General features: G+C 42.7%; 1 protein-coding gene across 6 annotated transcripts in view; it reads left to right on the top strand.

Annotated features, from left to right (window-relative positions):
• Positions 1-22,640, top strand: part of BLNK (B cell linker) — a 330,248-nt gene that overhangs the window by 255,867 nt on the left and 51,741 nt on the right. For 3 of the 6 annotated variants that reach the window (XM_073596065.1, XM_073596068.1, XM_073596067.1), the window contains 3 exons: positions 2,846-2,902; positions 8,666-8,715; positions 8,802-8,842. In XM_073596065.1, the coding sequence (XP_073452166.1) occupies positions 2,846-2,902; positions 8,666-8,715; positions 8,802-8,842 (148 nt within the window). The remainder of the gene's footprint in view (positions 1-2,845; positions 2,903-8,665; positions 8,716-8,801; positions 8,843-22,640) is intronic. The other 3 variants (XM_073596066.1, XM_073596070.1, XM_073596069.1) reach the window with 1 other exon arrangement.

Here is a 22,640-nt window from a genome sequence, read left to right as displayed (position 1 = left end):
TTGGGGATTCTAAGTAATTTTCTAGCAAAAAAAAACTGTTTTAAACATGTAAACACCTAAAATCCAAAACGAGGCTAGTCCTTAAGTGGTTAAATGAAGACTTCTACCTCGTAGGTTTGAGTATGTCAAGTCATCTGTGCCCAGTCTTGCCACAAAGAGTTAATCCAGCTCTGAACAATCCTCTGACAATCATGGAGCAAAATGTACATACATAGGTGGCCAAGCAATGTTAAACGGCCAAGTAGAGTTACAGGCAATAAATCCCGACATGTTTCGCCAAAACATTGGCTTCTTCAGGGGAAGTGATATTAGAAATATATTTTTGTAACCTTCTAAAGACATAATTTTGTGTTTTTTATAGAGTCAACATACTTGTACAGGTTTCTAATATCACTTCCCCTGAAGAAGCCAGTGTTTTGGTGAAACATGTAGGGATTTATTGCCTGTAGCTCTACTTGGCCTTTTAACATTGCTTGGCCACCTAAGTATGTACATTTTGCTCCATGATTGTCAACACACCTATGTATGTATTTTATGTTTAGATTTTTGTACCAATAAAAAAACTATTTTTTACTTATCTGTGTAATATATATGCTCTTTGGCACCATTATAATCCCTGCTCTCTATCCCTCCTTACTTTGCCAATAAAGCATTTTGGGATGAGGTGCCATATACCTTGAGAACTTTCCAGCCATACTCCATTTTTTCAGTATATGTAAGGGTTTAAAAAAAAAGGGGGGGGGGAGCTATATAGCACGAGATTCCCCATCCAAATTCCTACACGTATGGGCATGATGGACCCATTTCTGAACCACAGAAACGTAACTCTGATGGGACTGGACCCCACACCCAGGCATTACCTCTAACTTCAGACAAAGGGCCTCCCACCCCTACCCAAGGGATGAGTCTGGGAGGACCCCTGTCGAGGAGAATTACCATGAGCAGCTAAATGCTATGATCTCCAATCATAAACTTCCCAACACACACTTTCACTTTCGAATGGATAGTATTATCCTGCCTTTTATGGAGACTGAGGAGGTGACACCACCTCTATCCTTTGCTTCTACCCCCTTCCACCCCTCATCCTCTTTTCCCCCACCCTTTTCCTCTCTGTAATACCCTTTCTCGTCTACACACCCTCTAAATCACGTTCGCCCAATCCTTAGGCCTTTAGCCTAACATCTAGTATGAATAATTCGTTCTGTATGGAACACTCCTATAGTGGACTAAAACCCCTTTTCTGGACTCAACCCTTCCACACCCACTCAGACAGTTAATCATTTATACTAGTCCACCTTGGCTGTCTTATCACAAGAAAGAAGCTTTGTGATTCTAAATATTACTGCTTTCCATAAGCTCTGTTTTGGTTGGGTCCTTCATCTAGACTGTTACACAGGTTCCTGTTAGATGTTAGGACCGATAGCTGTATAAACAGTTCCATTACTCACAAGTGGTAACTGTCACATCCACAATGTGTTTCTTTCTTGTATTCAATTGTTTCTTGTATGTTGATATTGTGTATTGTTCCACTTCTCTCAATAAAACTTATTTTTGGAAAAAAAAATTTGGGGGGGGGGGGGGGGGGGTCATGGGCAATCATGGAGTTCACTTTAAGAACTAAATTTTATTTGTCTATCCACTCTCTCCTATAATCATTAATGTTGCTTTGTTTAATGATTGTCTGAATATATTTATTATTGTACGGTTTTCTATTATGACACAATCAGTGGTTTTTAATGTACAAGCAAAATGACTGACCTTTTTGGCAAACTAAATAGAAGCACATCACACTTAAAGTGGTTGTAAACCCCAGACATGAAATCTGAACAAAGCATTTCCCTCTATAGTGTGCATTTGTGTCAATTAAGAGCACCAAGTGTCATTTCTGTCTGCTGTTTTGTTCCTCTGCTATCAGCATGAATAATTTCTGACAAATTTTCCTGACACTAAGAGAAAAATGGTGACAAGGGAGAAACCTCCAGCTGATTGACAGCCTCAGTTCTGCACCTGTGAGCTTTGTGGGGGGGTGTCTCTTCCCTCATTGATGTAACTTCAGGTTAGTAGAAGTGGGGGGTCAGGACCTATAGTGGGGGCCATGGGCTGTAGTGGGGAGGTCAGGACCTATAGTTGGGGGCCAGGGCTGTAGTGGGGGGGGTCAGGACCTATAGTGGGGGGGGTCAGGGCCTATAGTGGGGGGGTCAGGGCCTATAGTGGGGGGGTCAGGGCCTATAGTGGGGGGCCATGGGCTGTAGTTGGGGGGTCAGGGAGTGAAGTTTTATAGTACTGTACAGTAATCCATTTTAGGCAGGTTTTTGGGTGGACAGACGGCAACTCTGGGTTGGCTGATGGGCAACTCTGGGTTGGCTGGCAGGAACTTTGGCTCTTCACTTGTGACAAGTCAGGGCAGCACCTCTTCCAGGCCATACTGTGGTTGCACAGGAATGTCTGTACTTGCGAGGCACTTTACATATGTGGGTATGTCCATACTCTGCCTGTACAGAACACAATCTTCATCCCAAAGTCTTTACATCATAAACTTTTTGTTGTTTGATGCATCATCTGGAAAAAAAAAAAAAAACTGATAAGTGAACCTGCTACATGTCCTCAATGGGTTCACTTTAACACACTAAAACCAGAAGTAATATGTTCAAACCGATTGTTATTGTGTAAGATTGTATTTCCAATCTCTTTGAATTAAAAAAACAAAAATATACCAATTTTTCGCAAATAGTAATTAAAAACCACTGATATAGTTGTTGCTGTGATTTATTTTGCTGGTGTTAATCTTGAATGTGATCAATCTCTCTCCTATCTTGGGCTCTGTCCTTCCTTCCTCAATGTTTAGGTTCCAAAATGATCAGGTGGCGTTATTTTGTAAGACTGGGAAAGATGCATGGGATCGGTATGAAAATCATTGCATGCACCTTCAATCTGCTCAGTGATTACTTATGTTTGCTTTGTCTGTTCATGCCGATGTGTGTGCTTTGCTTTATTCTCCAATCCGCCTTCCCTTTTTTTTTTTGGCTTTTTTGTTCAAACCTAAATACACTGTCACTCTTAGGCCCTGTTCACACCTGAGCGTTTTTCAGCTCCGACATGCCCAACAAGCAAAATCCCATTCACTTCAATAGCCCCTGTTCACATATGAGCGATCCTTCGCCTGAAGCAACAGGCCTTAAGATCAGAAAAGTATATGAGCTTCTTTTTGGCAGATTACAAGCGTTTGTGGTCCCATAGACGTCAATAGAAATGCAGAAAAAGCAGAAAAACGCTCGTACAATGCTCAAATAGCAGCTCTCCACCCCTAATTTCCTCTCCTTTCCCTAGTGCTTTCTATTGGCTAAACAAAAACGCAAAAATGTCAAGGGACATATTTATACAGCAGTGAATATGACCGCTTTAGAACATTCACTGATGGTAAATCAATCACTGTCATTTAAAATACAAGCACCTTGAAGATTCCCCTGCATTCAATATTTGGTGAATGTCCTATTCACTGTTTTATAAACATGCTCCTTTAGTTTTCTAAAGTACTGTGAATCGTACACAGTTTCTATTTTTGTTCATATAAAAATACCTTTCACTTTATTTTCATGCATTGTTGCATCTCAGTGCTGCTGATTTTCAGCAGCCTGTTTGCAGCCACTTCCTGTCTACATGCATGTACACCAGCCATGGTTGTCTGGCATTTCTCAGAAAGGGTTTCTGTATGGTGACAGCAGTGCACCATGTCTAAATATTATGTGCTGAAACCACCACTGGTCGTCTCCAGCTGAAGGTGGAGGCAAGGTGACCATGCAGTAGCACAGTTGGGACATAAGGACAGAGTGTCAAACTAAAACAGGAAGTTGTGGAGCAAGGGACCTAATTGCAGGATCACCAGATAATCCATTGATAATTGTGTTTCTGCAGCTGGCAGATCTGCTGTTGTGCAAAGTCGCTCATTTCATAAACCAAACACCTGAAATATTTTGAGGTCTTGGCCAAGGCTGCTTTAAAATCCTTGAAATTCAATGGGAGCTGGTGTTCATTCTACCATTGCATCGCCCAAATCAGAAACAGAGTGGGGCCTTAGGCAGGGTAACCGCCCCCCCCCCCATCCCTTTTGATTGACATCAATAAAAAATTCAAGAGGCACAGAGAAGTCACCCCATTTGCATTGTGTGGTCTCATCAGACACCAACGGACTACATGGTTTGCTTGCTGGCATAACTGTATAAGTTGTCCCATAGACTTCTATACAGTACAGCTGCGTACAGATACATAAAAGAATTATGCACTGTATACACCTGTGCACTGAATTTTTGATGCACATGTGAATTATTTCCTAAACTCTATATGATTGTTGAAGCAATAAAAATTCAATAAATGTATTTATTTTCTAAAGAAAGTTTATTTCTTTTTACTTTTTTTGTTTTTTTGTTTGTTTTTTTGTTTTCAAATTGCATGGCGGTTTTATGTACTCATAACTCTATACGATGTGAATAAACTGATGTATTTTGTTGCCTATTGCATAATGTGGTGCATGCATACAGACGTAAGGCACACCTCCCAACTTTTTGGGAAGAGAATGAGGAACACCTATCAACAAAAGTATGCAGGCATAGGACACACCCCTGGCCATGCCCCCTTAAAGGAGAATTGTACAAAAAAACAAGATTGGTTAAACCCACAAGTGCTTTTTTTTTACCACTACTATTCCTTTATATTGGCTTTTGGAATTTACAAATGCAGAAATTTAGAAATAAGATGAAAAGTTTACTGCTGGAAAACACTTTTTAAAAGATAAAACGTGCATTTTATATATAACTATATAGATCAGACAAAAATGAAGCACAAATGAGGGACAGAGGGACATTGCTCCAAATCAGGGACAGTCCCTTGAAATCAGAGACAGTTGGGAGCTATGCGTAAGGTCCCAAGAGCAGACTGTCTGTGTTTGGAGACCTCTGTCTGTACACATTTGCCGCTTTATGCAAATGGTGAAACGTGCCATTTAGGTCTATGGGTGGCTGTATGCAACAGTAGGGGGTGCCAAACCCCAAAATGGACAAAACATGTTTAAACTATAGGGAGGAATGTGCTTGTGTGCATGAGCGCGTATAGAACAGTTAATATGCAAAACGTGTTCTTCATAGGCGTGCACACAGGGTGTGCCTGGGAACCCCCTAATCACCCTGTGCTGAGCAGATTCCACCTGTTGCTTGGCTGCAGAGAAAGGAGAAAAAGACTGGGAAATCTTTGTCCTCAGTCCCTTTATCTGTCTCTAAAATGAGACATCAGGGATCTGTTTAGGCCCCTAATGTGTCATCAAGGCCCCCAATGGGCCTTTGAGAAAATTGTAAAAAAAAAAAAATGATACTTAAAAATTATTGTTAAATAAAAAAAAAATAAATAAAAATAAACTACTGCCCTATATATATTTATACACACGCATTGAGCTTTGGGGTGCACACCCTATTGCCATAGGCTATGCACACCTATGGTGCTCTTAAAATGCTATTCAGCAGTGTAGCAGTCTTAATCACCTTCACAGGCAAGAGGCAGATTTTCCCCTTATGGATATATAAATATGTATATTTGCTGACATTTTAAAAAAGCTGGTTGGTTGTCTTGGTGAAATAGTATACAAATGAGGAATTCTGACTTCACTTGCTACTTGCTTGTTCCAGGTCAGCTATTGAAGCCAGACAACTAGCATTTTCAGCAAAGGCACCCGAGTGCAGGCTTCCTTTAAAAAAAAAAAAACATGCATAATGTCATCAGTGTAAAGCTGGTCAAAAATGTAGGGCAGCAATTAGACATGCAGGCGTAAACTCTCCATTAAGGCCAATGGCGATAAACCATGTGATTGTGTACACACACTGAAGACAGGCCATATAGGGTGCTGGAATGGATCTTCAGAATATTATGTCAGCTCAGCATAAAGTAGCCATGTGATTATGACTCACAATAACATGGTATGATGAGATGGGAGGACATGCAGGCATATTACAAAATAACTCTACAGAGCTGTGAATAAGCACATCTGCCAATGTTGCAGTGTGCTAATTCTTGTTCTTATACTTCATCAGTACAGCAGGAAAATTAGTACTTTAGTAAAAAAAAAAATTTGTACTGGTCAAATTTCGATTTAGTGTGTGGTCGCCCCTGCTCAACTGAAGTCGATTGGCATTCTAGAAAACTTTGCTAGATCGATGGCTGCAGCTGATATTCAATGTAATGTGACAGTGGCAGGTGCAGTTGTCAGAATACAATGTGCCACTAGAGGAATTCCTCCATCCACCTCATTCGTGTGGATGGAGAAATCTGCCTGATGGCTGAACGAAAAAACAAAACAAAATACCAATTGTATCAATTGATGCCGGTAGAAAAATGTGACTGAAAAAAATGATATGGGATGTTGGGACACTTTTAAATAAAATAGACTTGTCTATATACACATGTTGTTCCGGCCCTTCTCAATGAAGGTACCATGGAACTCTAGGGTTCCTCCAGAGGTTCCCAGGGCAGAGAACTACTTATGCCTCTCAGATGAGTATTTACTGAAACAATGATGGAGCGGAATCTTCCCAATGACCACAAATTAAGGAGCACAATGTACTGTGAACTTTTGATATAGCATTTATTAGCAGACGTTCCCTGAGCCTAGAATGTCATTTCAAGGGTTCCTCCATGGTAAAAGGTTAAGAAAGGCTGCATTACTATATCGACCAATGCTTGTAACCTGTCTGTCACAAGGGTCTTATTAACTGCAAAAGTCCACATTTCAGGCAGAGACATTTCTAGGTAAACGGTTGCTAATTCAAGGTCTATCAGGAAGTCTGAAAAGGTTAAAGTGAAAGGGGGGAAAAAAATTCTAAAAAAAAAAAATCATACTTACCTGCTCCTCAATCCTCCTCTTCTGGAGTTCCTCGCCAGCGCTCCTGGCTCATCTCCACTTCCAAGTGCCCCTATAGCAAGCTGGCTCAGGGGCTTGATCCTGAGCAGGACTAAATCACTAAGGATTATTAAATGTATGTATCCTTAGTGATTTAGTCTAGTTTTATTAAGCGCTGCACTATTTATGTTTTTAAAAGTTTACTGAGGATTTGTATTTTGACCTTGAGTGTTATAGCAGCTTTTTAGGTTAGGATATTTGTTTGCGCCGATTAATCACTATTTATTTTTGATCCTGAGACGGGCTCTGTGTGTCCATTGACACACACAGTATGGTTTGGCCCCGCCCCTGAGCCTCTTTTATAGATGGTGATTGACAGCTCCTTCTGCTGCTTTCATGTTTCATGAGGATGGATAGAGAGGAGAGAGCAACTATTCTCAGGCACAGCGCTGGCTTAGGTAAGTAAAAGGTGGAGGGGGGGTGGGGGGGCTAGATGAATACAGAAGGTTTCTTATCTTGCAGAGAATGCATTAAAATGTTGCTAAACCTATAACAGTAAAATCAGTCTGTATATGCAGTAAAGCATACTTGTTATACTTACTGTGGAACCTAAGGGGTTAATCCTCCACATTGGGTAAAAAAGGCTGTTTGATCCTGTATGCACAGATCCTCCTCTTCTTCTACTGACTCCAAAACATGTCCAGATATGAGTTACTGGAGTCAGCCTGCACATGCTCAGTTTGTTGTGTATTGCTAGAGAGTTTTTGTTTTTTTCTTAGGAGAGTGCATGTGTTCAGCACAGGGCCAATCAGCACTGTCCAGACAGAGGGTCAAGGGGTCCTGGGTTCTGATAGGACAGCCAGTGTGTACTGTGGGAATAGGGCTTGACTATTCCGGCATAGGATGTTTACAGTGATCTGTAACTGTCCCTAAGTGCCTGCATTTTATATATGATAGGAGTTTATAAAGTTCCAGGATGACATGTTGCAATAAAAGAGGCCTAATGGAGCTTGACTTTGGTTGTGAATGTGGCCAAATTTACCAATAGACACAGTTGGCCTGTACCAATAGGTGACAAAAGTACATTTACAGCTTACAATGTATAGTTCTCAGTCATATCTTTGTGTTCCATCAATCCTTAGAATAAAATCCTCTGTGTGAAGGGGTGATCCTAACAGAGGGGTGAAACTGAAGTCCAAAAGTTTGTCTGTAGGATCTGGTGATGAACATTCAGCCTTGATTGCGAATACAACTTCATCTCCTTACGACTCCTTCACCACCTTCCAACCCCACCTAACATATTCCATGCTTTGTGCACTTTATGCCACATTAATATGCCGGCTTTCGTCTAAGAATTCCTACTTACTGTAGGCTTTGCATCCTAGTTCATTTATCTAGAGCAGCCTTTCTCAACTTTTTAACCCTGGAGGAACCTTTGAAATAATATTCAGCTCCCAGGGAAACTATATATGACAAAACTATTTTCGATAATGTTCATGAAATAAAACAATAAAAATGGCTCAAAAATAAACTGACTATGAAAACTGTAGTCTCCCTGTACAGTAATGGCCAATAGAGAAGTGCCACCTTACATTGCCAGCCAATGTAGAAGTGACCTCTTACAGTGATTAGTGTAAGTGGGTCTGGAAGAATTATATTGACTATTATTCACTGTATAAGGAACCCTTAGAAACCTTTAAAGAAACCCTGGTTGAGAAAGGCTGAACTAGACAATCTCTCTACAATACTGAAAGCCGATTTCTAATTAAATATGTCTATCTTCAGAATAACAAACAAGCCACCACCGAGTGTTCCAAGAAGAGACTATGTGGCAGGTAAAAGCAAAAATATTTCTAAATATTATATATTGAAATCCTTTTTTAATTATTTAGGTCTTAAAAGTTCTTTGTCTTATCTTCAGGTCCACAGGACGAAGAGACTGATGAATGGTCAGATGAATCTGTAAGATCCTTTTACCCTTTTTTTTACTTATCTATTAAAGAAGATTGCACTATTATACAGTATCTCACAAAAGTGAGTACACCCCTCACATTTTTGTAAATATTTTCTTCTATATTTTCATGTGACAACACTGAAGAAATGACACTTTGCTACAATGTAAAATAGTGAGTATACAGCTTGTAACAGTTTAAATTTTCCGTCCCCTCAAAATAACTCCATGATGACATCACGGAGCTGGTGGATGTTAGAGATCTTGCGCTCTTTCACCTTCTGTTTGAGGATACTCTCAGTATCTCTCTGCAGTACTCTCCGTATGGGAGATGTTATATAGGGGAGGAACTTGCCTTGTAATTAGGGTTGCCAGTGTCCAATCACCTGATGTTGACTATCTATCTAACCCACTAAGTAATTATCAAAGTCTCTGTGTCCCGTGATGTATGAACAAGAAACTATTGTTTTGTTTTCTCATAAGTCAAGTCATAAGTCCTGTTCTGAGGGTTTTTGTAGAGTTCTGGAGGGGATAAAGCCTCCTCTCCTGAGTCCACATATGCTTAATAGGTTTTAGGTCTAGAGACATGCTTCGCCAGTCCATCACCTTTACCATCAGCTTCTTTAGCAAGGCAGTGGTCATCTTGGAGGTGTGTTTGGGGTCGTTATCGTGTTGGAATGCTGCCCTGCGGCTCAATCTCCAAAGGGAGGGGATCATGCTCTGCTTCAGTATGTCACAGTACATGTTGGCTTTCATGGTTCCCTCAATGAACTGTGGCTCCCCAGTGCCGGCAGCACTCATGCAGCCCCAGACCATGACACCCCCACCACCATGCTTGACTGTAGGCAAAACACACTTGTCTTTGTACTCCTCACCTGGTTGCTGCCACACACACTTGACACCATCTGAACCAAATAAGTTTATCTTGGTCTCATCCAACCACAGGACATGGTTCCAGTAATCCATGTCTTTAGTCTGTTTGTCTTCAGCAAACTGTTTGTGGGCTTTCTTGTGCATCATCTTTAGAAGAGGCTTCCTTCTGGGAAGACCAATTTGATGCAGTGTGCGGCGTATGGTCTGAGCACTGACAGTCTGACCCCCCACCCCTTCAACCTGTGCAGCAATGCTGGCAGCTCTCATACGTCTATTTTCCAAAGACAACCTCTGGATATGATGCTGGGCATGTGCACTCAACATCTTTGGCCTGTTCTAAGTGGAACCTGTCCTTTTTAAACCGCTGTGTGTTGAGTTATTTTGAGGGGACAGCAAATTTACACTGTTATACAAGCTGTACGCTCACTACTATACATTGTAGCAAAGTGTCATTTCTTCAGTGTTGTCACATGAAAAGATAATAAAATATTTACAAAAATGTGAGGGGTGTACTCACTTTTGTGAGATGCCTTATTTAGATACATGCACTTTCATTACATTCAGAGATGGGCAGCTGCATATATATTCAAACCTTGAACCATGGGTTTTGATGCTTTAATATGTTGGGCACTTACTAGTTTCTAGCAAAGAAGTGTAAAGTAAACCCGTCAAGAAGAAAGCCATTTCTAAGCTCCTTCTGAAACTTTGAGTTGCCTGGTTTCTTTTCTGACCTACTGCCTTAATCAGTCCCTGAGTCACTGACCTAGAACAAGCATGCAAAGTCACTGTAAACTTAGAAGTTCTCTACATAATTTTTCTGAGTCAAGCAAGAAGGTCAGCATTCTCCATGCTCAGCTGGTGTTGGCAGCGTTGATCCATGCAGTGGACAGGAACATCCAGGAACAATTTGAGCAGGTTTATTCTGCACTTTTATTTAGTTAGCAAACAAAAAGTATCAATGCAAGAGGTTTTTACACAGTATTCTGTCATCAGTAATCCTTTTCACCCAGCACCAGGCTATTGTATATGAACAGCAGCCAGCCTACATATGTGGACTCAGTAGAGGAGGCTTTATCCCCTCCAGAACTCTACAAAGACCCTCAGAACAGGACTTATGACTTGACTTATGAGAAATCAAAACAATAGTTTCTTGTTCATACATCACGGGACACAGAGACTTTGATAATTACTTAGTGGGTTAGATAGTCAACATCAGGTGATTGGACACTGGCAACCCTAATTAAAAGGCAAGTTCCTCCCCTATATAACACCTCCCATACGGAGAGTACTTCAGTTTTTTTGCCAGTGTCTAAGGTGGTTGGTCACGCTAAAGATGTGCTAAGAAGAAAACTCTGCTTGATGGTCTCTGCGGGGGCCTAGGAGCTATACAACCGGATCCATACCTCGGGCCAATAAATACGCCTAAGATGGATGGTACCCTGGCCTCGTGAAAGAAGAAACAAGGTTTTGCCTGTAATGTCTCTCTTTGAGGACTGGGCTCTGGGATCCAGGGCTTTGGTGCGCAAAAAGTTTTTCTGGCAGAGTCTTCTACAGGTTCAGGGAAGAGGATCCTGTGAGTAGGAACCTAGAACCCTGAAGGTTGGCACAACGCTACCCGCCGTGATGGGTGAAGGTTGGATCTGTTTTCAGCAGTTCCTGCGGCGGGTATAAGGTAAGTGAAGACAATCCTAAAGTATATACACATATGGATTATCTTCTTTTGAGTAGTTTGCATGTCTTACCTGGTTTCCGCCACTAGAGGGAGTAAGAGACATACCTGGTGTATACTTACATGCCATCCACGATACACGCTCAGTGAAGCTGGTCTGAGAAGCCGCTCACCTCCTCCGTTGCAGGCTCTGCCACATAACCTGAAAGGGGGAATCCCACGCAGTCCGGGGGTCCCGCACAGTTCTCAGGGGGTCTTCTTTCTCCCCCCTCGCAGGGGGCGCACTTTTACGGCGGTTATCGGCGGGAAAGGAGGGGGGCGTGGTTGCGGCACTGTGTGCAGGTGCAAAGCAGCTATGTTTAAAGCCCAGTATGCCAGAGCTCCTGTAAGCAGTGGGCCACAGAGCTGTGGGCAGTAAGCATCTCGGTGGATTCGGATCCAGGCATACCTACCCGGCATCAGGTTGTGCAGGCTAAGCTAATGTTTATAATGTAAGACTAGGTACAACAGTGGTTGCATTTGTACTGGTACCTCTGCTTTGCAGCTTAGGACTATGTCTCCTCATAAGAGGGCTTCAGGGGGAGGTAAAAGAGGCACTAAGAAATCACCGCCTACATCTAGGGGTTCTGGGCATGCCTGCAGGATTCCACCCCCCCCCCCCCCCCCGAAATACTGGAGGAAGCCTCACAGGATGAGTCTGTGCCCCTGTCAGTGCCCCTGCCAGTCCCTGTATATGTCACTGAAGACACTATGAAGGCTGCATTGGATGGCTTAGAAGGAAGGATTACTACGTTTATCACAGCTCCCTAAGGAGTAGCAGAAAAAGGGGTAGATCCCCTCTCTCTGCTCTGGGTTCCCTATCGAATGAGCATTCTGATAATGATGAGATATCCCTATCTGGGGATGGGGATCAGGAGCAGTCTGATGATTCAGGGGTAGAGGAGAAGCTCTCCCAGGCCCTCAAAGTACAGGTGCAATATTATACTGAGTTGGTGCGTACCACATATAGATTGCCCTCTGCTGAGGCTGTCATATCCTCTGTTTCCTCCTTAGGATCTCGGAAGTCCCCACAGGCTGCGTATACCTTCCCAATTCATCCCTTGCTGGACAAATTGTTGTATGATGACTGGGGTCACCCAGATAAACTATTTTCTCCTCCTAAGAGGTTTTCTTTGCTTTATCCAGTGGATGAAAAGTTCACCAAAAAATGGGGGTGCCAGCAATAGATGCGGCTATTTCTTGTGTGAATAAAAGCCTGACCTGTCCTGTGGACAATGCTCAGGGGTTCAAAGATCCAACTGATAAGAAGCTGGAAACTTTATTTAAAGCCTCCTTTTCTATAGCTGGCGCTGTAGTCCAGCCTGCAGTCGCAGCAATCGGCATGAGCCAGTTCCTCAAGGAACAAATGAGGCAGGTGCTTAACCTCCTCTCCAATGAGGAGGGCGAGGTTTATGCAGACCTTCCTAAGGCCTTGAGTTTTACAGTTGATGCCATTGTGGATTCTGTTCAGCAAGCATCCCGCCTTTCCTTCCTGCTGGTACACATGCGCAGGGCCCTATGGCTTAAGCATTGGGTAGCTGAAGCTTCGTGCAAAAAATATTTGACTGGATTCCCGTTTTATGGTGAATGCCTGTTTGGGGATGATCTGGATATCCAGATCCAAATATATCCAGAAGATTGCCGGGGTAAGACCACGTTGTTGTCTCTGGGCTACAAGCTGGAGTTCCGGGAGTTACCGCCATCTCGCTTCCTAAGGTCAAGAGTCTCCAGAGATCCGGAAAAAAGAAGACCCTTGTTTCTGGCCTTAGAACGTTTACTATCCCAAGGGGTAATTTATAGAAGTGACCCCAAAAGAGCAAGGCTCAGGGTTCTACTCAAACCTCTTTACGGTTCCAAAACCAAACGGGGATGTCAGACCTATTCTAGATCTAAAAGACCTGAATCAGTTTTTAGACATTCGTTCTTTCCGCATGGAGTCAATCCGCTCAGTAGTTTCCACCCTTCAGGGGTGAGAATTCTTGGCATCAATAGACATGAAGGATGCATATTTACATGTGTCAATATTTCCCGCTCACCAAAGAATTCTAAGGTTTGCGGTTGATCAGTGGCACTTCCAATTCGTGGCCCTTCCTTTCGGTTTTGCTACAGCACCTCAAGTGTTCACAAAAATTCTAGTCCCACCCTTGGAAAAACGAAGGGGCTCAGGGCATAACAGTGACAGCTTATCTGAGCGATTTGCTATTTGTAGAAAAGTCCATAGCACACTTAGAACGCAGTGTGCTCAGCACAGTAGAGTACTTGGAGTACCTAGGCTGGGTCCTCAATTTAGAAATATCTTCCTTACAGCACCTAAAAAGGCTGGAGTATTTGGGCATGGTCATAGACACAGTCCAAAGCGGAGTATTTTTACATGGGTAAAAAACCAAAGCCATAAAGGATTTGGTCCAGGTAGTCATAGCAAGGAAAAATCCCTCCATTCGACTATGTATGAGACTATTAGGGAAAATGGTGGCCTCTTTCGAGGCTGTTCCTTGCGCCCAGTTTCACTCAAGGCCTCCGCAGAGCTGCATCCTCTCTGCCTGGAGCAAAAGAGTATAAGCCTTGGATCTTTCAATGTGCCTATCACCATGGGTACGTCAGAGCCTCAATTGGTGGTTGCTAACCAAGATTTTACTAAAAGGAAAATCCTTTGTTCCAGTTCCTTGGAAAGTGGTAACCACAGATGCCAGACTAATAGGCTGGGGAGTGGTTCTGGAAGAAGCTTCCACCCAGGGAAGATGGTCCAGAGCCGAAAGGCTCTTGCCCATCAATATTCTGGAGATTCGGTCAATTTGTCTAGCCCTCAGGGTCTGGACTTCCAGGTTGCAGGGTTATCCTGTCCGGATACAGTTCGACGATGCTACGGCAGTGGCCTATATCAATCACCAAGGGGGCACCAGGAGTCTGGATGCCCAAAAAGAGGTGAATCACATTTTTTTGTGGGCAGAGAGGCATGTCCCTTGCCTATCTGAGGTCTTCATTCCAGGGGTAGAGAATTGGCAGGCGGATTTCCTGAGTCGCCAGCAGCTGTGCCTAGGAGAATGGTCTCCACATCCCAACATTTTTCAGGCCACATGTCGAAGATGGGGTACCCCGGATGTAGACCTATTGGCTTCCAGGTTCAACAAGAAACTGGACAACTTTGTGTCAAGAACAAAGGACAAGCTAGCACAAGGGTCAGATGCCTTAACGATTCCATGGGATCAGTACTCTCTGATCTATGCATTCCCTCCAGTTCCGCTTCTCCAGCGATTCCTGCAGAGAGTCAAAAGGGAAGGAAAGCTGGTAATTCTGGTGGCTCAGGCTTGGCCCAGGTGACCTTGGTATGTGGAGATTGTAAAGATGGCAGAAGGAAGACCTTGGGTTCTTCTGCTGCGCCCAGATCTACTCTCACAGGGTCCATTATTCCATCCTGCCTTACAAAGTCTGAATTTGACGATTTGGCAGTTGAGACTCACATTTTGAAGAGTCGTGGCCTCTCGGGGCCAGTCCTGTCCACTCTAGTTAATGCTAGGAAGCTGGCTAGCTCATCTAATACAGAATCTGGAAGGCATATGTTTCCTGGTGTGAATCCAGGGGGTGGCATCCTAGAAAGTATGCCATTAGCAGGATTCTTGCCTTTCTTCAATTAGGCGTAGAAATGAAGCTGGCCTTGAGTACTATCCAGATCTTTCAAAGACCGCTTGCCTCTCATTCCCTCATCTGGGCCTTTGTTCAGGGGGCTTTAAGCTTGAATCCGCCGGTTAAGCCTCCTGTGTCCCCATGGGATTTGAATTTCCTTTTGTCTGTTTTACAGGAACAACCTTTTGAACCATTGCACCATGCTTCTTTAGATCTTTTGACAAAAATTTTTTTTTTCTGGTAGCCATATCCTCGGCTAGAAGGGTATCGGAGTTAGCTCTTTCTTATGAAGATTTTGATTATTCACAAAGACAGGGTGGTGTTGCATCCTCACCCGACTTTTTTGCCTAAAGTGGTTTCGGGTTTCCATCTGAATCAAGATGTGGTCCTACTGTCCTTTTTTTCAGATCCGCAGTCCGCAGAGGAGAAGTTGTTCCACTTTTTAGATGTTGTAAGAGCAGTCAGTATCTATCTGCAGGCAACCGCTCAGATACGAAAGACTGATTTGTCTATTTATTCTGCCAGAAGGCCCCAAAAAGGGCCAGGCAGCGTCGAAATCCACTATCTCTAGATGGATTCGACAGGTTATTGTTCAGGCTTATGGTGTAAAGAAGAAGATTCCTCCGTCTCAGGTTAAAGCACACTCAACTAGAGCAGTTAGTGCTTCATGGGCAGTGCATCACCAGGCCTGCATGGCTCAGATCTGCAAGGCTGCAACTTGGTCTTCAGTCCATACATTCACTAGATTCTATCAGGTGGATGTAAGAGGGAATGAGGATGCCGCTTTCGGGCGCAGTGTGCTGCAGGCAGCAGTATAGTTCCACTGGTCCGTTGGTGGTCTATGTTTTCTGATCTGTGTCTCCCTCCCCTCAATTTGGGCATTGCTATGGTTATCAAAGTCTCTGTGTCCCTTGATGTATGAACAAGAACATAGGATTTTTTTAAATACAGCTTACCTGTAAAATCCTTTTCTTGGGAATACGTCACAGGACACAGAGCTCCCGCCCCTCTTCGGAATTATATGTTGGGATACTTATTGCTTTGCTACAAAACTGAGGTACTCTCCGTATGAGAGGAACTTGCCTTGTATTTAGGGTTGCCAGTGTCCAATCACCTGATGGTGACTATCTAACCCACTTAGTAATTATCAAAGTCTATGTGTCCCGTGATAAATTCCCAAGAAAAGGATTTAAAAAATCCTATTTTTTTTCCATATCAGACACATGCCCTGGACCCCCGAACGATATATAGATGACAAACCTAGGTGACACATATACATACACCGTCCACAAGGCTGCCAACCAGTGTCTCACATATGTAATCTCTATCACAGGCAGAGAGCAGGTGCATTCCATGGGCTTAACACCAGGAGGAATATTTAACTAAGGGTTTAATGTGGTCAGCGTTCTGATGGGATGCAGCCCTGCTCAAGACAAGTTCATCCAGTAATAAAGTCTGTTTAAATACTATCACTACCCACAGTGATGCCATATAATGTGTGTGATAAAACACAGTTACAATCTAAAATCTGTATATACAGTGGGGACGGAAAGTATTCAGACCCCCCTTAAATTTTTCACTCTTTGTTATATTGCAGCCATTTGCTAAAATCCATTTCAGTTAATTTTTCCCCTCATTAATGTACACACAGCACCCCATATTGACAGAAAAACACAGAATTGTTGACATTTTTGCAAATTTATTAAAAAAGAAAAACTGAAATATCACATGGTCCTAAGTATTCAGACCCTTTGCTGTGACACTCATATATTTAACTTAGGTGCTGTCCATTTCTTCTGATCATCCTTGATGGTTCTACACCTTCATTTGAGTCCAGCTGTGTTTGATTATACTGATTGGACTTGATTAGGAAAGCCACACACCTGTCTGTATAAGACCTTACAGCTCACAGTGCATGTCAGAGCAAATGAGAATAATGAGGTCAAAGGAACTGCCTGAAGAGCTCAGACACAGAATTGTGGCAAGGCACAGATCTGGCCAAGGTTACAAAAAATTTCTGCTGCACTTAAGGTTCCTAAGAGCACAGTGGCCTCCATAATCCTTAAATAGAAGACGTTTGGGACAACCAGAACCATTCCTAGAGCTGGCCGTCTGGCCAAACTGAGCTATCGGGGGAGAAGAGCCTTGGTGAGAGAGGTAAAGAAGAACCCAAATATCACTGTGGCTGAGCTCCAGAGATGCAGTCCGAGGATGGGAGAAAGTTGTAGAAAGTCAACCATCACTGCAGCCCTCCACCAGTCAGGGCTTTATGGCAGAGTGGCCCGACGGAAGCCTCTCCTCAGTGCAAGACACATGAAACCCCGCATGGAGTTTGCAAAAAAACACCTGAAGGACTCCATGATAGTGAGAAATAAGATTCTCTGGTCTGATGAGACCAAGACAGAACCTTTTGGCCTTAATTCTAAGCCGTATGTGTGGAGAAAACCAGGCACTGCTCATCATCTGTCCAATACAGTCCCAACAGTGAAACATGGTGGTGGCAGCATCATGCCGTGGTGGTGTTTTTCAGCTGCAGGGACAGGACGACTGGTTGCAATCGAGGGAAAGATGAATGCGGCCAAGTACGGGGATATCCTGGAGGAAAATCTTCTCTAGAGTGCTCAGGACCTCAGACTGGGCCGAAGGTTTACCTTCCAATAAGACAATGACCCTAAGCACACAGCTAAAATAATGAAGGAGTGGCTTCACAACAACTCCGTGACTTGAATGGCCCAGCCAGAGCTCTGACTTAAACCCAATTGAGCATCTCTGGAGAGACCTAAAAATGGCTGTCCACCAACGTTTACCATCCAACCTGACAGAACTGGAGAGGATCTGCAAGGAGGAATGGCAGAGGATCCCCAAATCCAGGTGTGAAAAACTTGTTGCATCTTTCTCAAAAAGACTCATGGCTGTATTAGATCAAAAGGGTGCTTCTACTAAATACTGAGCAAAGGGTCTGAATACTTAGGACCATGTGATATTTCAGGTTTTTTTTTAATAAATCTGCAAAAATGTCAACAATTCTGTGTTTTTCTGTCAATATGGGGTGATGTGTGTACATTAATGGGGAAAAAAATGAACTTAAATGATTTTAGCAAATGGCTGCAATATAACAAAGAGTGAAAAATTTAAGGGGGGTCTGAATACTTTCCGTCCCCACTGTATATCCTAAAAAACAATATCACAACCAAACCGCATAAATATGCTAGCTACATGGAAGTTCAAAAACTGACCAATGCCTGTCTGCAGAAACTGCAAGGAAACATACTGACCAGACCAAAAACAAAATGGCCTCTCCCATCATGGGCTGCCAAATATCAGAGTGCAGGCAGAGGGAACACACAGGGATTGCATGCAGTCAAGGACAGTATAAGTAAAGGCAAATCTGTGGAGAGTGGAAAAGACAGTCCACCAATAAAATACCCCACAAGGAACCAACCAAAAACATGTGCAGTGTGAGCTGCAGAAAGATTATAACAAAAGGAAGTGAAAAATAGTAATACATTTTAAATAAAAATGACTAGAAAAGAGGATCTCTCTCCAATATATCAGACTGGCTCACTATGGCCCTGTACAGCAACTTGGGTCAATGCTAATACTGCAAGAAACTCAGCGTCCGTAGAAGTTGTATAGTTTCCGTGTGAAATGTCAGCATTGGAGCCTTCTTGAATTTCACTGACTGACAACTCTACGAAGTCACAATGTAAGTTTGCTTCTGGTCTCTGCTTTGTACTGGTGACATGTTTATAAACATTCTGTGGAGAACCAGCACCCACTTTATGAGGAGCCCACTTTTCCCCACTACTGTTGAGAGGGTGGTGGCTGTCCAGCTGCTGCACTACCACCCATATAACATATCGTTGTTATATGGGTGGTAGTGCAGCAGCTGGACAGCCACCATGAGGCATTGCAAGACTGAGAGTTACAAGCATGACTCCCAAAGGCAGAGGCATGATGGGATTTGTAGCTCCGCAAAAGCTGGAGCGCCACAGGTTGAGCACCCATCCTTTAGAGCAGGCATGTCAAAAGTCCGGCCCGCGGGCCAATCGCGGCCCACATTCCGATTTCGAGCGGCCCGCCTGGTAATTTGGACATGTAGATCTTTTGTGGTCCCCAACGAATCCCCGAGCGGGGACCACAAAAGATATACATGCTGGCTACCTTGGAGGGGACAGGGAGGAGGCCGGACGAGTGCCATACATACAGGTGAATTTCCTGTTTACACGGCGGCCTCTGTAAAGGGAAGTCCCGTCTCCTGCGCTGCCATTGGACGACTGTTCTGTCCATTATAGGAGGCAGGACTTTGCATTAACGGTGGGGCCGCATTCATGGCAGTGGTAGGGCTGCAGATGGGCACTGATTAGGCTGCATTCATGGGAACTGACCCTTATTTTGCTTCACAGTTCTTTGTTTAAAATGTATTTCCCTCTTAAAGTGAAGGTGCATGTTATACGCCGAAAAATACGGTATAGCCAAATAACACGCCCAAGTTCATCTCTTCACCACATACAGCCACAAAGGCAAGAGAATTCTTGTTGGGTAGTGTATTAGTGCTCGGACGAACATACTTAGACCGAATTTTAATGGTTCAAAGAATGTCAGGCAAATTGGTCGGCCCTCACGCACGTTCACTTCATCAAATCTGGCCCTCTTTCAAAAAAGTTTGGACACCCCTGCTTTAGAGCAAAGGCCAAGGAAATGGGGTATGAGGATTGTGTCTGCTTTTTGCCTGTGATTCTGAAAACCTCTGTTTAGGACTGCACCCAGGTTGTCATCTCAACAAGGATGTGTTGTGTGTGTGTGTGTGTGTATATGTATGTATGTATGTATGTGTGTATATATATATATATATATATATATATATATATACACACACACACATACACCATATTTAATGCAGATCTAACCTGTGAGTTGCTCAGATCAGCTGAAGGGTAAAATCTGCTCCCAGCGAGAGTGTCAATTTTGTATCCCTTTGGTTGGGCGTAAGCCTTGTTTGATTAGGAAAGAGAGAGAAATAACACTGATAAACAGTGTGATGATGCTGGTAGTCCAACCAGTGACCCAGATTCTACAGGAGTTTCTGAATTCATGTCACCCTTCCTATACTACAAATCCTTTTAGCACTGCAGAGATGGGTGCATCACATGGGTATGGGCAGTCTAATAAAATAGTTGTTCTGAGTTTTCTACCTTTCTGTTTTTACTAAATCTGTAACACTAACCTGTTTACAAATACCTTCCAATAATGCTGCGTGAACAATCTGGGCAAATTAGGCCAAATCCAGAATAGCCAACACCAAGCATCCGTACACATTTGGCTGCCAGAAATCAGGACTGCCCCACAGAAATCTGGACTGTCGGGGGGTATGGTTCATCTCATTTTTTACGTTGTGTGATGCATGACAAAATTATCGGACATCAATCAACAAAAACATCCAATGCAAAATCCAAAAATTGCTGTGTGAAAATCTTTATATATTTCACTGCTAAATCATTTGGTTTGTGCTTCACAAGAACTGCTGCTGCATTGATACTAAGAGCATGATGGCGTTTTAGATATTTTTAAATGTGCCTGGAAATTTCTTTTTCATTTGTAGTAAAATTAAAGCTGAACTCTACGCAAGCTGCTAAAGACTTTGTACATAATATAGTAGCTGTTTCACCTACCAGAGGATTTTTTACACAGCACTGTCAGATAGCAAAGCCAGGTTTAATGACCTGAATTTTCTCTGCTGCAGCTAAGTGATCCCACTAATTCAGCTGTCCGCACAATCCTGTGACTAGAGTAGAAGCACAATGAAAAACTCATTTTTTTCTGCCTGGAGTTCAGTTTTATGTATTGTGAGCCATAAAATACAGTCGTTCTCTATGGAATTCTTTGTATCTCACAGTTCTAGCTCAATGTTTTCAAATAGAAAAGGAGCCCCAAAAGCACATGGGATTTCCATTTTGTTTACTTAATTTAAAGCATGCCTGTTAAATATATATTCACATAAATATATGTATACCTATCCTACTGAAGAATTAAAGCTTTGGTGCTAGAGCTGCACGATTCTGGAAAGAATTAGCATCCCAATCTTTTTGCTTAGAATAAATATCACGATTCTCGGTGTAACATCATATTTCACATTATACAAAACAATTGTTCTAACTTTAGTTTTTTTTTAAATTCATTGAAGTGTATTTTTTCCCAAAAAATTGCGTTTGAATGACCGCTGTGCAAATACAGTAGACGTAAAATATTGCAATGACCACCATTTTATTCTCTAGGGTCTCTGCTAAAAATATATATATAATGTTTGGGGGTTCTAAGTAATTTACTAGCAGAAAATACTGATTTTAACTTTGTCAGAAAAATGCTAATGCCTTGTACACACGATCGGACTTTCCGCCAACAAAACCGTGGATTTTTGTCTAAAGGGTGTTGGCTCAAACTTGTCTTGCATACATGCGGTCACACAAATGTTGGCCAACAATTATGAACGTAGTGACGTACTAGATGTACTACATGTTTTTTCAGCTCTTTAGCGCCACCCTTTTGGCTCCTTCTGCTAATTTCGTGTTAGTAGAAGTTTGGTGAGTGTTGATTCGCACTTTTCTTTTTCACGTTTTTCATTTAGCGCTTTTCAGTTTGCGCTTCTCAGTTTCTGAATGGCCGTTCGTCAACCAGACATGTTGCGGAAGGGGGGGGGATATAACGGTTATTTATTATTGGCCTTGGAGTTATTGCTTTGACAAGTTCTATTGGCAGATAGAATGTCAGTTTTTTTTTTTAATGCACAATAAAAAAAATGTCTAGAATAATACTTGGCCAGGTGTTTTACTTCAAATGACTGTTTGGGAGTAGGCAGTTACATTTTTAAAAATACAATGTAAAATTGACAAGGGACACCAACATCTGATCTTAAAAACTACAGGATAATAGTGTTGTGGTAACTTGCACAAATTAAAAAAACAAAAAAAACCCATAATATTATTCTTGATATCACTGGAAAAAAAAAGCCTTTGAAAATTCATGTGCAATAACTCCATCAGTATCACCAGCAAAGCAGCTTTGTTATTATCCCATAAAAGAAGAAGAGAATTGTGCACTGCATTTGGAGATTTTATAATTTGCCACGTCACGAATGTTAATTCTCCATTACAAATGCTAGTTTACAAGGCCGATCGCTTCAGCTTCCGAGCATGCATGTTTGTAATTTGGACCTTTGTCCGTCGGACTTGTGTACACACGATCGGAAAATCCAACAACACATATTTGTTGGTGGAAAATTTGAAAACATGCTAGCCAACATTTGTTGGCGGAAAGTCCGACAATAATTGTCTGATGGAGCATACACACGGTCGGATTTTCCGCCAACAGCCTGACAGCCAACATTTCCCGTCGGAAAGTCCGATGGTGTGTATGGGGCTTTAGTCTTTAAATGGTTAAACTGACCTCATTTGCAGACCGAAGTTCATCTCTTTGATCTAAAAGAACGAAATGTTACAATGTTTCTTCCTATCTCCCAGCACTGAGCAATGTTAGGCCCCTTTCACACTGGGGCAGGAGGAGCATCGGCGGTAAAGCGCCGCTATTATTAGCGGCGCGTTACCGTCGTT

Source organism: Aquarana catesbeiana, linkage group LG08, assembly GCF_042186555.1.
Source record: "Aquarana catesbeiana isolate 2022-GZ linkage group LG08, ASM4218655v1, whole genome shotgun sequence".
Lineage (NCBI taxonomy): Eukaryota > Metazoa > Chordata > Amphibia > Anura > Ranidae > Aquarana > Aquarana catesbeiana.
This window is presented reverse-complemented; position numbering and strand designations above follow the sequence as displayed.